General features: G+C 41.4%; 3 protein-coding genes across 3 annotated transcripts; 1 reads left to right on the top strand and 2 right to left on the bottom strand.

Annotated features, from left to right (window-relative positions):
- The first annotated feature begins 5213 nt into the window (after positions 1–5213).
- On the top strand, positions 5214–8796 carry LOC106748378 (putative uncharacterized protein DDB_G0287265). Its single transcript, XM_014626832.1, has 2 exons — positions 5214–5669; positions 8689–8796. The coding sequence occupies exons 1-2, from the start codon at positions 5214–5216 to the stop codon at positions 8794–8796; spliced, it is 564 nt and encodes a 187-aa protein (XP_014482318.1).
- A 190-nt stretch (positions 8797–8986) lies between these two features.
- On the bottom strand, positions 8987–9558 carry LOC106748377 (histone-lysine N-methyltransferase SETMAR-like). The gene is made up of 2 exons (XM_014626831.1): positions 9459–9558; positions 8987–9315 (listed from the first exon to the last, which is right to left on the bottom strand). Exons 1-2 carry the CDS (start codon positions 9556–9558, stop codon positions 8987–8989), a joined length of 429 nt encoding a protein of 142 aa, XP_014482317.1.
- Positions 9494–10636, bottom strand: LOC106748379 (histone-lysine N-methyltransferase SETMAR-like). Its single transcript, XM_014626833.1, has one exon. The coding sequence runs from the start codon at positions 10332–10334 to the stop codon at positions 9957–9959; it is 378 nt and encodes a 125-aa protein (XP_014482319.1). The 5' UTR covers positions 10335–10636; the 3' UTR covers positions 9494–9956.
- Positions 10637–16134: the final 5498 nt, after the last annotated feature.

Raw genomic sequence — 16134 nt, 5'->3', positions numbered from 1 at the left:
GGTAAAACAGATCCAATTGAGCCAGAACCGGCCTTACCCCTCTACTCGCCCTCGTATATATAATCTTTTTTTATTTCTCTCATTATTATTTTTTTTTATACATACCTTTCAATTATCGAGAAATTGAAACTGTTGTTGATTCTCTCGAACGACTCGGGGTATCGCTTTCAATTCATCGGCTATTTGATCCATCAAACGCCTCATGAGCAATTTCTTATGTTCGCTGCTCTAACTTAGAAATTGAGTTCTTATTTTCGCATACTTTCACCAAGTGCAAGGCTCCCGTCCAAAATATCTTTGGTANTCTTATTTTCGCATACTTTCACCAAGTGCAAGGCTCCCGTCCAAAATATCTTTGGTATCGTAAATTTGCAGACGAACAAGCTCGGTGCCCCTCTCGCCCGGTGATTTCACCGTGAGAACGCGTCGATTCTCCACCTTCACGATATATTATTGCACGCAATCGCGCGTGATCTCGCGACAATCGTCAAACATTGCGTCCAATCCACCACTTTCTCTTCCTCCTCCCCCTTCAACGACCTCCATTGCTTCCCGCTTTTTTTCCTCGACAACTCTCTTATTCGTTATCACCGGGACCTGCGTAATAACATTATTATTATCGACAGACGCTACTCGATTAGCAGCAGCGGTCTCCTTTAGATTCGACACATAATCCTCGTAATAATGAATCCAATCGTAGAAATCCTCCTCCGAGAGAATCCCGTTAACGAAAGAAGACAAATACAAACCCTCCTCCGAGAGAATCCCGTTAACGAAAGAAGACAAATACAAATTTCGCGTATTCTCACGTATAATCTTAATCATGTCATCGACGCTACAAGGAGCGCTACGCGAAGGTCCGCTAGACAGCCACAATTCGTGCAGATCCACCAACACGTCGCACAAAGTGGCCGCTTCGTTTCTACATTGATCTGCATTCACAATGTCTTGAACAGCGTTAATTTTCGACTGTCTGCTGCACACGGCGGCCGTCATCAATCGAATATTACCCAACGGTGTGATTTCCGGCGACCATAATTCGCGTAACAAATCAAGAGGAGTGAAAGGAAACGGCATTACTTCCTCGTCCTCTTCCTTCTCTTCTTCCACCAACTCTTCGTTATTTTTATCAGGATCTTCATTATCATCATCATTGATCGTCACTATTACATCATCCTTCCTTTCTTTCTTTCTCTTCCTTTCTTTTGTATAATCTTCCTTTACATTGTCATCGTCATCGTCAAACTCGATCGATCGCAATACTCTCTTAACATCGGCTCGTTGCTGCTGTTCCTGAGTAACGACGGATCGCTGCGTATCAATACTCTTCTTCATACTCGTATATTTGTTACGCGACAATTCGATCGACTCGCTACTCTCCATCGTTTTTTCTCTATTTATCTCACTCGTGTCACCACTCCCTCAGTCCACATTCCGTGGAGAAAAAAAAACAACAAAATATTATGCTTGTCAATCCGAAAACGATACTTGCGATAATTCTATTCACTCCGACTGAAAAAATAAGAATATATATACCCCCTTTACCGGAAAACAGAAACAGATTATCTATTCTCTCTCTCTCTCTCTCTCTCTCTCTCTCTCTCTCTCTCGCAAACAGGAAACATTTTTCCCGCAAAAAACACTCACATCGATCGTTATATACACGAAACCATCCATCCTGTGGAAAAACAATTTCCTTTTTATTTAATACGCACTGTTCCCAACAAAAACTTTTTTCTTTCACATATCGCATATCCCGCGGATATGAAATATATCATCGTCGATATATCGCGCGCGGCGTCATCCGCATCCCGCGGATAAACCACCGGCTCACCGTTATTTTCTCCTCAGTCACGGATACGATGCGCGCGTCATCGGACGCGCGCGTTTGTGTCACGGAGCGACACGGAAGACATCTCGCAGAGCGAAACTGAACCCGGGCAGGGTGCGGGGAGCGGGACAGAGCGACACGGAAGACATCTCGCGAAGCGAAACTGAATCCGGTCGCCGGGCGGGGTGCGGGGAGGGGGAAGATTAGTTCTTCCCCGTTCCCCGCACCCCGCCCGGCGCCACCTGGTTTGGGACATACATTGCTCAACTACTCACCGCTCTTCCGACTTGAGCTTATTTAGTGACTCCAAACTCTCTCTCCCGTATGCGTGCGTGCGTGCGTGCGTGCGTGCGTGCGTGTGCCATTTAATGAAAGATCTTCTAAGTTGTAAGTTATGGTATTTAGTTAAACTTAAATCGTGTTTTTCATTTCATTTCAAAACTGAAAATATAAGTGAATAGGGAAGAGGAAGCAAAATGAAAAAAAGGAGTGGTAATGATATTGTTCGTAAAAAAATCGTAACAAAGAGATTTATTGCAGATATCAAATGAACACTTGAAATATGTAGGATTTTGGTTACAAAACTGGCAAATGGGTTCTTCAAAAGAAAAATTTATCTTTTGTAACCTTTTAAACTCCACATTTAGTAAATCACACCCTCCTTTGAACCATAGTTTTGGAATGGCCATTTAAATGTACATATACCAGGTGTAGAAGTATGAAACCGGAATTTCTCTATAGATGGTGCTAGCCATCAGTTTAGGGAAAGTAAGACCGCTTCTGCAGCGCCATCATATCCCTCTAATAGCTAACGAAGATTTTCAACACATCACAACCCAAGTTCCATACACCGGTATATTTTTATATAACTTTAAACATGTCGAGTTTTGCGCCTACGAACTACGATTTGCGGACAGCATTGGTATTTTGTTATCATTTGAAGAAAACTGCTGCAGAATCGCATCGAATGCTTGTCGAAGCTTACGGTGAACATGCTCTTGGTAAAACACATTGTTTCGAGTGGTTCAAAAAATTCAAAAGTGGTGATTTTTAAGTGAAAAACAAAGAGCGTGCGAAACCACCGAAAAAGTTCGACAACGAATTGCAAGCCTTATTGGATGAAAATGATACTCAAATTCAAGAAGAACTCGCGGATCAAATGAATGTGACGTAGAAAGCTGTCTCAATTCGTTTGAAAGCCATGGGAAAGATTCAGAAAGTGGGAAAATGGGTTCCGCATGAACTGAATGAAAGACAGCAAGACAATCGAAAAACCACTTGTGAAATGCTGCTTGACATATACAAAAGAAAGTCCATCGTATCATGACAGGTGATGAAAAATGGATATATTTTGAGAATCCTAACAGTCAGAAATCATGGGTGAATCCAGGCGAACCATCGACATCCACTGCAAGACCAAATCGCTTTGGAAAGAAGACAATGCTCTGTGTTTGGTGGGATCAGAAGGGTGTAATCTATTATGAGCTGCTAAAACCTGGTGAAACCGTTAACACTGATCGCTACCAACAGCAAATGATCGATTTAAATCGAGCATTGCGTAAAAAACGACCGGAATATGGAGAAAGGCAACACAAAGTCATTTTGCTCCATGATAATGCCCCATCACACACAGCAAAACGGGTCAGGGAAACGATCGAGGCGTTCAGTTGGGAAATACTAACTCATGCGTCTTATTCTCCAGACTTGGCTCCGTCCGATTATCATCTAATCGCATCAATTGGACACGCTCTTTCTGAACAACGCTTCAATTCATATAAAAATGTACGAAAATGGCATAATAGCTGGTTCGCTTCAAAAGAAGAAATGTTTTTTTGGCGTGGCATTTATAAACTGCTGTAAAGTTGGGGAAAATGTATAAATAGCAATGGATCTTATTTTGAATAAAATATTTTTTATCATTTTCAAACAACAGACGTGTAATTTTTACAAAATAATTTCGGTTTCAAACTTCTACACCTGGTACAAATTGAAGAATATCGTTGCTGGTGCACTCCGTCTTTTTTTGCTTTGCACTATTACTAGCCATTATAGATTTTTCACGAATATTTGTTCTTAATGAATAATTTAAAAACTCACGAGAACCGTCAATATTAAGTAGTATCGAATTGGTTAAGTGGAGAGTTACTGTCCGTTTGACTTTAGTTATAATGGCCAGCATATTTTATACTTTCTTGAACGATAGAAAATGTAGTGAGGTGTGGGATGCGCAGGCATATCGAAAATTTTAATTTATAATCCATTGAGTTTTCTATCAAGAATATTTATAGAATTTTCCAGAGTTCTCAGTGTGTAAAAACGCATAATTTTCATTGCAATATCATGTATGCCATATCTATAAACTTATGTATTTTGGTTGGATCGATCCTATTATTCTCAATTTTTAGACACACATAACCAAAATATTTTCAAAACTGTAATTTTACCTTGCAGTAAATTTTTTTCAGTCATCTAAGTTTATATTTGAGTTATGTTTCATGAGGTCATAGCTGATGCACATTTTAGATACGCATGCATTTCACCGGTTAAGAATATTTCGTTTAAGGGAATATGGTTTTGACAGAATATAAAAGCGTGTGAAAAGTGTTTCTCGTTTTAAATCAGTTTTCGAAGATATTGCATTCGTATTTGATACCTCAGTCGTGCATAACACGAAGTCATGTCGCTAATTAGGAATTTAGTGCGTGAGTGCATCATCTGTTCCTACGCAAATCTTAATATTCAATCCGAAGAATATTTATACCGTATTTTGTGTAACGAAGCAGAAAATTATAATTTATTTTATAAATTTGCTTATAACTGGAGCACTAAGCTGCTGGCTTTACTGCTCAGCTGTGGTAAATTTATATGCGATTACAAATTGGTGGACATTGTGAAAGAAATCATTATAATTAGATAAGATTTCGGAGAAGATGTGGAGGATGTGTGGAACCTGGTGGACGGAAATGTATTCACTTCTATTAGGTAAATGAAAATAAATAATTATTTTATATTAAAAACTAAAACTTCATATAATACGGTTGAATCTAAAAAAATTGATATTTTTCGTTAGTTCAACTTTAATCAGTAAAATTCTTTCGATGTGCACTTGTTTGAACCACATCCGCGTGACCGTAAACGTCACGCTGAAGAAGCGGCTTCACCGTCCCAAACAGTTTCGAGTAAGTAGAAAGAAAAAGAAAGAAATGTTAGATTTATCCAACTAGATCATTCCCGGTTTTATAACATTAAATTAAATTTTAGGAATGAATACAGAATTGAGAACTCATAATTCATCATCAACGACTCTTAAATCATCTACATCGACAATCACGATGACAGTGTGAGTAATTTCTCGGTGATAATTATTGAAGGCGTCGAATATATGAATTTCGACGGTAAAGATATTGCTAGAGAGAAAGAACACGATGCCAATGACACCGATGAAGACAACAACGTCGACGTCGACGACGAGCACGACGACGACGATGACGACAACGATGTTGGTAAAGACGACGAAGACGGCGAAGACGACAATGATAACGACGTCAATGATGACGTTAATGATAATGACGATAATGACAACATCCTTGCTGGTAGCAACGACCAACCTGAATATTTCGAGGTTAACTTTGTTAACGATAACTATGGACAACAACACGAAAACGTTAACAGCAATGTTGATAGCAAAGGGCGCGTTGAAAATAATGCTGACGAGCAAGACCATCAGNCTATGGACAACAACACGAAGACGTTAACAGCAATGTTGATAGCAAAGGGAGCGTTGAAAATAATGCTGACCAGTACGACTACCATGACGAAATTTTTTTGGAAAAAAATGGTAAGAAAACTTTGATTTTTCGAAATATGTTTTAAATATTCAAAGTTCTAATTTATTTTTATAAAAAAAATAAAATGTTTTAGATGTAATCTACCCTCCCTCTTGTCAAAAGTAAAAATATTAGCTATGGACGGGGACACAAAAAGCGTCGCCTACCGATCTCAAGGGCAAGAGCCGACTTATCATATGCTGATTAAATTTTAAGACTTAATTTTTATATTTGGTGCTTCACCGGAGCTACGGAGAGCGAAAGCTATAAGTGAACTATGTCGAGGACTGCCGCCAAGGCAGGGACAGAATTCGGCTAGGCCATGACGCCCGGTAGGAAGTAACGAATCCGGCGCACGCTCGTGAGCGCAAAGCAGCACGCTAATTGGCCACGTGGGAGTATCACCGAGCGCGTCATCTGCTGCCCATGAAAAAGTACGTGCGTGCAAGCCGGTGTCCGAAAGGCAAGGAAAGACGAGGAAAGATACTTTGATGGACATCGCCGAAGACCCAGAAGACAAAAGGTCCTCGAGAAAAAATGCCCTGATGAAAAAGGACAATTTCATAGCGTACGATAATGTATGCTACTCGCCCGATAGCGTTTCGCAAGCGTCGCGAGGTGCAAGGTTTTATCGCGCGCTAATTTGTCTACACTTTTACGCGTATTACGTAAGAAGGGGAGATCGCGATCAATACAGGATCGAACAATGATCTTGTGTGTGCCCTTTGCATCTCGACCGTCGCCACGACCACCACGCTTATGATTCTCGGTGTCCAGAGCTGCCGCTTCCGATACTGGATACAAGGTGTCGCCAGAGGCGATTTAAGGAAAGATAGAGCCACTAGGCGAGATTGCCCTTTTCTACATTAAAGCCACGAACTTGCGTTATAGCCTAATTACGTTGTTCAATGTCAGTCGTCTCGACACTTTAATATATTGTTAATTCTGTCGCGTTGGATGTGTCAAGTGATTGGAATCCGACGGACAACGGAACTTCGTGGCTGCGCTATCGTAGGCGTAGGGAAGGTTGAGAACGCGCGTAAACATAGATCCCTGAGAGATCGAACGTCGAGACGAATTTGTACAGTCCTTATCGTATTGTTATCATCGCGCGGCGAAACTATTGAATCGCGTATATCCGGCGGTAGAATTCAGTCATCACGTAACATGGATGTATCCTTTATTTCGCGTCTTTTTCGCATTACTATCGCGTTTATGCAGCGTCTATTTTGCGTCCCTTTAACGTTTCTTTTGCGATTATGTAGCGTATATTTCGTGTATGTTTAGAGTTCTTTTACGTTCGTGTTCGTCACTTTAAATCCTTTTTCACATTTTTGCAGCGTCTTTTTCGCGTTGGTATTGCGTCGTAGAATGCGCTTCACGAATCCCATGACGGAACAGCAGATAGCGGGTCTCCGACTGTAAAATTCGGTAGCCTACGTATCGCATCTTTTGGCATTCTTTTTCGCGTTTACCTAACGCTCTGATCGCAGGTACTCGACATATTTTTTGCGTATTTTCCACGTCTTTTTTACGACAAATTTCAACTTTTATCTCGAACGTATTCAACGCACTGGTCGCGGATAAACGACGTTAGGAATTTTGGGTTCCAATTCGCAAGTCAGGGAGTTGCGAACGGCGAAATATCGTCGCATACGATTTGAGTCGTTTACTCGCCAGTCAAGAACTTTAGATTCTCGCGATTAGTCGCGTATTAGGTGTCTTTCGCATCCTCGTGTAGTGTTTCGTTTTCGTCCTTGTATACTTCCGTATTAGCGTTCTCGCGTCTTATCGTTTGGCGCCACGTACGTTAAAGATGTAGTAGATTTTGAATGGGTCAAGATTTGCGCTCAAAATCATTAGCGTTTAAATACTCGCGTCCGACGGTAGGCCAGTCGTCAACCTTGTCGGGGCGTGCGAGTAAAAAAGATTGTATTATCACGCACATCTTGTATTGTCGCGTGCGAAAAGAAATTATTACTATTCTCGTATTAGCATAAGAACGACCGTCGTTATGGCGCTCTTTGAAATTGATTTTGCCTCCTTAGAGTAATTCACGCTTCTGATATTGTTTGCTTTCTCGACGTTAGCGATTACGAATTTATTTAAATTCTCAGATGAGAACGACTGCTCGGACGACGTTACCCCCAAACTATCGCGTCGAGAAATTTATAATTTCCTTTCGTGTTCTTCTCTTTTCTTTTTTTGCTAACAATTGTTCCGTGTTCAATAAATGTTTTTTTTTGTTCTCGTTGACATATTGTGTATTCTAAGGCCTTTAACTTCATTGTTATTGTGTCTGTCTTCCTTGCTCGNAGACGGCATCGAAGAAGGAGCTGAACAAGATCACAAAAAATGATTTTTTGTAGTGCTTCGAAGATTGGAAAAAGCGTTGGCACAAGTATATAATATCTGATGGGGATTACTTTGAAGGAGACAAATAGATATTCATGAATAAATAAATAATTTTTGAAAAAACGCAAAATTTGCGATATTTTTTGAACAGATTTCGTATGTTTCATGGCGGTTGAGAGAAAAGGCTGCTCTGTCTTTGTCGTTAACTAACGTTGCTATAGTTGTTTTTACAGTGGCACAGGCTAGTTTAAAATTATATTCAAATTTAGAAAAGTTAGACCGACATGTGCTACATTATAACACCTATTCCTGTATTTACTTATCATCCGATAACTCTAATGAGTACGAGCCGCGTACAGATAATTTTTTATGCAATATGACAAATGAACTCGGGATTTACGGCAACGGTAGCTACATCGAGTTATTTGTATCTGGCGGACCAAACTTTTATGCATACGTTATGCGTACTGCGAACAGTGACCCGCATGAAGTCTGTTAAGTGAAGGGAAAGCCCTAAACTTTGAAAATTCGAGGAAAGTGAATTTTCATAGTATTAAAAAATTGTTATTATCTAAGAAAAAACAGGGAGAAGAGGAGAAGGCGAATGAGGAGGTAGCGAATTCGTTTGCGAAGAAAATCATGCTGCATTTTAAAGCGATTAAACGCGTTTAATAGATAGTGACGCGAGACGAAGGGAAGTCGTGCGCACCTGTGCTGTTGAAACGCAAATTTAACAGCGACGGCTACTCCGCACCCTACGGCTACATAGCATCACACGAATAGCTTAATATTTCTTTCATTTACGCATCAATTTTTTCTCATCTTTCAACGCGCGAAATATTGGGTTGCCCGAAAAGTAATTGCCGATTTTTTCATAGAAATAAAATACAATTTTTTTGTGCATGGAATGAACTTTAATCACTGACATATTTTCCATTTTGTTCGATGACCTTTTGCTATCTTTCTGGCAACTTCATAATTCCACGCTAGTAGAACTTCTGGTTTTTATCGGCAAAAATTGATCCAAGTGCGATTTCACAGCTTCATCATCCTTAAATGTTTTACCATCCAAGTAGTTCTGCAAGGATCGAAATAAATAGTAATCTGACGGCGCAATGTCAGGGCTATATGGTGGATGTAACATCAATTCCCAACCAAGCTCCATTAATTTTTGGCGAGTGACCAAAGATGTGTGTGGCCTAACGTTGTTATGGTGGAAAATGACGCCCTTACGATTGACTAATTCTGGCCTTTTTTCTTTAATCGCTGCATTCAGTTTGTCCAGTTGCTGACAGTAGACATCTGTATTAATGGTTCGGTTCTTTGGAAGGAGCTCAAAAAATATCACACCCTTCTAATCCCACCAAATTGATAGCAAAATCTTCTATTGGTAAATATCAGTTTTCGAGGTGGTTTGTGGTGGCTCACCACGTTTGGATNTTTACCATCCAAGTAGTTCTGCAAGGATCGAAATAAATAGTAATCTGACGGCGCAATGTCAGGGCTATATGGTGGATGTAACATCAATTCCCAACCAAGCTCCATTAATTTTTGGCGAGTGACCAAAGATGTGTGTGGCCTAACGTTGTTATGGTGGAAAATGACGCCCTTACGATTGACTAATTCTGGCCTTTTTTCTTTAATCGCTGCATTCAGTTTGTCCAGTTGCTGACAGTAGACATCTGTATTAATGGTTCGGTTCTTTGGAAGGAGCTCAAAAAATATCACACCCTTCTAATCCCACCAAATTGATAGCAAAATCTTCTATTGGTAAATATCAGTTTTCGAGGTGGTTTGTGGTGGCTCACCACGTTTGGATCATGAACGTTTTTGCTTAATATTATCGTAAACAATCCATTTTTCATCACCAGTAATTATTCGATTCAAAAAAGGAACGAATTCATTGCGTTTGAGATGAGAATCGCAAGCATTGATACGCTTTGTTAAATGAATTTTTTCAATTCATGTGGTACCCAAATATCAAGCTTTTTAACGAATCCAAGACGTTTTATATGATCGTGGATTGTTGATTTTGGTATTTTCAACTTCTCTCCAATCTCCCGCTCAGATATATGACGATCCAACTCGATTATGGCTTTGATTTGGTCATCATCAGCTTGCAATGGCCGATCTGAACGTTGCTCATCTTTGAGTAAAAAATCTCCAGAACGGAACTTATCAAACCAATTGCGGCACTGTCTTTCTTTTAAGGCTTCCTCGCCATATACGTCACGTAACTTTTTAGCAGCCTGCGCTGCGTTTTTTCCTTTGCGGAAATAAAAAAGTAAAATATGACGAAAATGCTCGTTATTGGACTCCATACTGAAACTGACGCCAAACTAACAATTTTTAACAGAAACACGTGTAATTTGCTTCTAAAGTCAACTAAGAGTGACAGCTTACAAACGTCAAAAAAAAAATCATAACATTGACAGAAGACATTCAAACAGACGTTTAAAGCCATCTATTGGAGCCATCGGCAATTACTTTGCGGGCAACCCTATAACTGTATTTAATGTAAGATGTCATATATAAAATGTAATTATATTTGACAGGAAATCTTTGGAAAAAATATATTCTTATTTTATCGAAAAGTTTGTTCTCTGCAAACACATTATTACCAGTGTAAGAAGCAAATATTAACAAATTCTGTAAAAAATATATTAGATAAAAACTTCATCTGTGGTGCATGATTTTGAAAAAAAAAAAATTGGAAACCTTATCCTACATACCTATGATCTTCCCTCATTTTTCTCCATGGTAATAAAAATGTTTTTTTATGTATGATATCGTTCACGCAATATGTTGATTATAATTTCTTTGGTCTATAACTTTGACCACAAGAGACAAAGAGTTATAAATGTCCATAGCTAATATCTATCACGAGCACATGCGTCCCGAAGCGAAAAAGATAACAAACGACAACTCAATCTGATTCGCGTAGTGATAAAAAAATTTATTTCATTTTTGCTGGATCAACTCACGAATAACGAAATAGTATCCACGCGTTCAATGAGCTTGTACCAGCGCGGGGCGATGAGCTTGCACCCGCACGTCCCGTTTAATGCAGAAGGGTCGAGGAACTGACCTGACCCCCTCAGTACTAGAGAATAAGCTGTCCTTGCTGCGGGTGCAAGCGCGCCGCGCGGAGCAGCTCGTCAACCGCGGCGCATCCCGCGCATGTACGCCGGCGCAAGCATCAGCCTCTTTATAAGCTCACCCCCGTGATTCAAAACGCGTCGAATTTATTTTTTATTTATGAAGCTATGCATAGAGTCAAAATTGTACATTTTGCGAAATGCACATGCGCTGGACATCGATCGTTTGCAGTCTCATGGAATGTGGAGAAACGATTTTCGTAAAGACTTCTACGTAATTTGACCGAGTTGGTCGACACGTATTTCGATAGAATCCTGTTTTATTACACGGAGTGGCAGGAGTCGTACCGACAACTGCAGTACGAGATAATAGGTTCTAGGAAACGTCTATTCGACTGGGTTGGTAAAACAGTAGGCGGCGGTGCGATCGATTTTCGAGAAGGCTTTCCAAGAATCGAGGATTATTAGAGTGATCCTTATTCCGCGAAATTGATAATAATCTGTGATGTTATGAGAGAATCGTCGTCGTGCGATGTGATCGTAGATTTATTGACGAAGGGCAGTCACCACAAGAACCTCAGTGTTATACTCATATCGCAAAATCTTTTTCATCAAGGCGGACAATGTGACATATCTCAACGCAAATTATATCCTGATGTTTAAAGACCCGCGTGATCGTGCATAGATTCGACATCTGGCACGTTAAGTTTATCCTTCCGATCCAAAGTTTTTAGAAGAAGCCTATCACGACGTTACTTCGCTTCCGCATGGATATCTACTGCTTGACCTGAAACAATCCACTCTGGACGAATATCGATTTCGAAATTGTATCTTTCCCAACGATAGCGCGCATTACGTTTACATACCGCGTAGATTCTCCAGAAGTGGGATATAAAACCGCGCAGTTTGTGATGGTCCGGTTTCGTTTCGGTTTCGGTGAACTGACTATTCGCTTTCGCTTGGTCCATTTTCGAGCGTCAGGAGGCGGCCAGGAGGTTCGAATTGTCAGGAGTGTCGTTGGTAGGAGAGAGAGTAATCTGAATTTGTGGCTCAAAATATTCTAGCTCTTTTATTCGCTACGATCCGGCGGATAAAGTGTCCGGATATTAGTGTACAGTTCTGTGGCGTGATTAAGAGCGCCTCTTACTGGGCTGGCGGCCCGGTGTTTTACGTGTATAATGAATATGGAAGATGACAATAAAATAGATGCGGATCGATGCAGTGTTTATATATCGGCCCGTGTTTCGTGGAAATATGTTTCGGTCTAGATCCGAGGTTGTGGTGCGTCAGTTTACGAAAAAACAAAACAATTGCCGTATGTACGAGGCAATGTACACACGGCTCGCTAGACGGCGACGAAGCGACCAGCGTGGAAGCGGGGAATGGACGCGGTGTTTACACATGGGCTCATGCGTCAGTCGGCCGTTGAACCATCTAGCACGGTATACAGTGGCGAGATCAATTTGATCTATCTTTTTATTGGTATGCAGAGAACGAGTCACGAGCAGGGTGCACGCGGCAGTGCGCCCCTCGGCGTTTGGCTTGCCCAACGGTGACAAGTAATCCGCCGATCTCGTGGCAATCGAGTCAAGGGCCAGGCGTACGCGGTATCGCACACCATGGTGCTCGGTTTGCCCGACGGTGACAAGCACTTCGCTGCTCTCATGCAAATCGGACCACGGGCCAAGTGAACACAATATCGTACACCTCGGCCTTTGGTTTGCCCGACGGCGGCGAGTCAAACTAACGCGTCGGCAAAGAGCGAGCGCAGCGTCGCTGCATCGCGTCGGCTAGTCGTTGGACCGTCTGGTGCGGTATCTGGCGGAGAGATTGGCTCGCTAATCCGGCGGTAATCGTGTCACGGGCTGGGCGTACGCAGTATCGCACACCTCGACGTTCGGCTGGGCCGACGGCAACATCGTTCACGCAACACGCGGGGCACACGCTTGCCCCAGTGTTCGGTGCCCTGGTCCGTGAATCAAAGTGGCGAGGCCGAGAGTACTCGGCGGAGACGGCGAAAACACCACCTGGACTCGTCATGATCTCCGATTCGATCGTTCGGCGGGCGATTTGACCGGGAAATCCCGGTGGAGACAGCGAACGCACTGTTCCGGGGTGTTGGACACGGCGCCCGCGACTTCCACGGGAGAGACTACAATCGCACAACCTCGTTCTTGCCGAAAAGTAGAATGGTCGAATACGGAGGCGGAAAACACGCGGCAGAGGCGGCGAACGCACTGTTTCGGCTTCTCGACTTGGGGATCGGGATCCGGAGCAGTCTGTGATTTAATTGATTCGACTGGCTCCGGTGGTCAAATTCCAAAATCAAATACATGTAAAGTCTGTATTAAAGCGGCTGTTCTCTTTTGTATTGTTAAAACCTTTACTTGCTTATCGTTTGACATAAATTCTTCCAATTGTTCCGGATAAAGTCCTGTTCATGATTCAAGCAGTAATAGACTTTTGTGTCCAGTGTTTCGTAAGTAAACTTTTTGAACCAATTTTTAATTTTTTTCACTTGTTTTTGAAATGTTCACTTGTAAATTTCTCTGATTTTGAAGCTACAATGTAAATATTAACTAGTCTGAAAAATGTTTGCTCTATTTGCGGCCCAAATGTTCCTATAGATTCTTATAATATTCCAAAAAGAAGAGGAAGTAAATATCCGTCTGCAGATATAATTGCCAAAATAGTATAGCTGTGAGTAGTAGAAGATAAAGATCGGACAGTAGCTTCAACTGTCTTTACTCCTATATTAGTTAAGGTTCTTCCAGATTATATTTCTAAGTTAAAACTACTCTTATCCTCATTAAAAGTTGATCTCTCGCCAATTACATTGATATGTGATTTAATTTTTCTTACACAAATTCTTTTGCAGTTTGACGTACGGTCCGATTAGATTCGTAAGAAGACCGTGTACGTAAGTAGCTATTTATATTTCTGGCCTTGGTAGCAGTAAGTGTTGCCGGGCGCCATCTGACGTTGTCATTGGAAACTTGACATTGTTAAATATAAGAACATAAGAAAACATTGTCATTTGAACGTGGTTTGTGTTGTTTACAGTGAATTGAAAAATTCGTGTCGGGCAAAAAATGGAATTACCTCGTAAACATTTTTGTGCAATTATTTTTCATAACATTCGACGTAAATTATCAAGACAAGAGTGCATCGATTAAATTAATTCTTTATACAGCGAGAAAGCATCATCTTACAGCACTGTAACAAACTGGTATAACGAATTCAATCGTGGCCGACGTTCGCTCCAGGACGAATTCTGTGAAGGTCGTCCAAAATCGGTTGTTGTGCCAGAAAATATCGATGCTGTGCATGAACTGATAAAGCAAGATTGTCATGTGACATACCGTGAGATTGACGCATCTTTGGGCATTAGTATGACAAGAATCAATAAGATATTGCATAAACATTTGTCTGTAAAAAAAATTTGTTCGCGTTGGATGCCGCATAATCTGACAAATGCTAAAAAAAAGACTCGTGTTGATTGGTGCGAGGAAATGTTGAAAAAATACGTTCAAGGTGCATCAAAGGCTATGTATAACACCAACACAGGTGACGAATCATGGATCTATGCATATGACACCGAAACAAAACAGCAATCGACTGTATGAGTCTTCCAACTCGAGTTAAATCCAACCAAAGTTGCTCGCGAAAGAAGCACATCGAAGCAAATGGTTGTCTGTTTCTTCGGCGTTACCGGCCACGTGGCGACAGTAGCGTTAGAGCACCGTAGGACGGTCAATTCTGAATGGTACACGACCATTTGTTTGCCAGAAGTAATCGGAGAAATTCGAGGAGTAATTCGAGAAAAGCAGAATAAGAGGCGAATCATTCTTCATCATCACAATGCGAGCTCTCACACATCGGGTCAAACAAAGGAATTTTTAACCGGCCAAAATATCGAATTGATGGGTCATCCGTCGTACAACCCTGATTTGGCACCGAATGATTTTTTTTATTCCAGCACATCAAAAATAAATTACGTGGTCAACGATTTTCGACACTTGAAGGAGCGGTTGATGCATTCAAAACGCATGTTTTGCAGTTACCTCAATCGAAGTAAAAAAAGTGCTTCGAAAATTGGTTCAAACGCATGCAAATGTGTATTGATCATCATGGGGAATATTTTAAAAAACAATAAAATCAATTTCGAACATAAATAATTGTTTTTTCATTATTAGGCCAGAAATATAAGTAGCAACCCTCGTATTAAACGCTGCTATTTTACGTGTGTTGTAAGCACAACCTTAAGACGTCGATTGCTGTAATCAAATTACGTTCGCACGTTATCGCGGTTACGAAACATCACCCAGCAGAATTGCAACCCTGCCGAATGCAATGCCGAAATCAAGATGGTCAGCATCCACACTCAAGTAACGTTGACACATCAAATCTATCTCCTCTGACTGAGCTACTGGAGGAGGATAAAGAGGACGTGAGATTAAACTTAGAAGGCGACTCTAGACTCTCAGCTGTCGGGTACTGACACGCTGTTAGTCACACTCGCTATACTGTATTGGGCGGAAACATAATAAAGACAAGTTTATTTTTGAACGAAGGATAATTTATTGACACAACCGCCTTCTACCGCGCTCGACAGGCAGCAACCTACACTACTTGCGTCAACTCAAATTAGAGCAAGTGCTTGGAGGGGCTCGAACGACGCGCGGAAAGACGGAGAGGTCTTCCTTTCCCGGACGGACGGCTGATAACGAACAACGGGGATGGCCACCTTGCGCAAAGAAAGGCGTAAGTCCCTGTGACCTGGTCGCAGATTATACGAAGAAGGGGGGAATCTTTTCGGACGGCTGCGAGCCCAATAGTTGCCGAATGTCGTCCCGGTAGAGAACACGGATAAACAAGCGACAACAACAGACGCGAGGTTCCCGCGAGCACCTTGATACGCACCTTGATCTAGTCGGAAGGACCAATCGGAGGCCGTATCGAGCGGCGTGACAGATCTACCAGGTGTACCGGTATGAAGTGAGCGTCAAAATACAAATGTCTC

The sequence above is a fragment of the Dinoponera quadriceps genome, unplaced genomic scaffold (genome assembly GCF_001313825.1).
Source record: "Dinoponera quadriceps isolate SergipeBrazil2010 unplaced genomic scaffold, ASM131382v1 scaffold2894, whole genome shotgun sequence".
Lineage (NCBI taxonomy): Eukaryota > Metazoa > Arthropoda > Insecta > Hymenoptera > Formicidae > Dinoponera > Dinoponera quadriceps.
This window is presented reverse-complemented; position numbering and strand designations above follow the sequence as displayed.

Bases quoted from the DNA above. Each gene is read 5' to 3' on its own strand.
- LOC106748377 (XM_014626831.1), bottom strand. From the start codon at position 9,558: ATGGAGCTTGGTTGGGAATTGATGTTACATCCACCATATAGCCCTGAC.
- LOC106748379 (XM_014626833.1), bottom strand. From the start codon at position 10,334: ATGGAGTCCAATAACGAGCATTTTCGTCATATTTTACTTTTTTATTTC.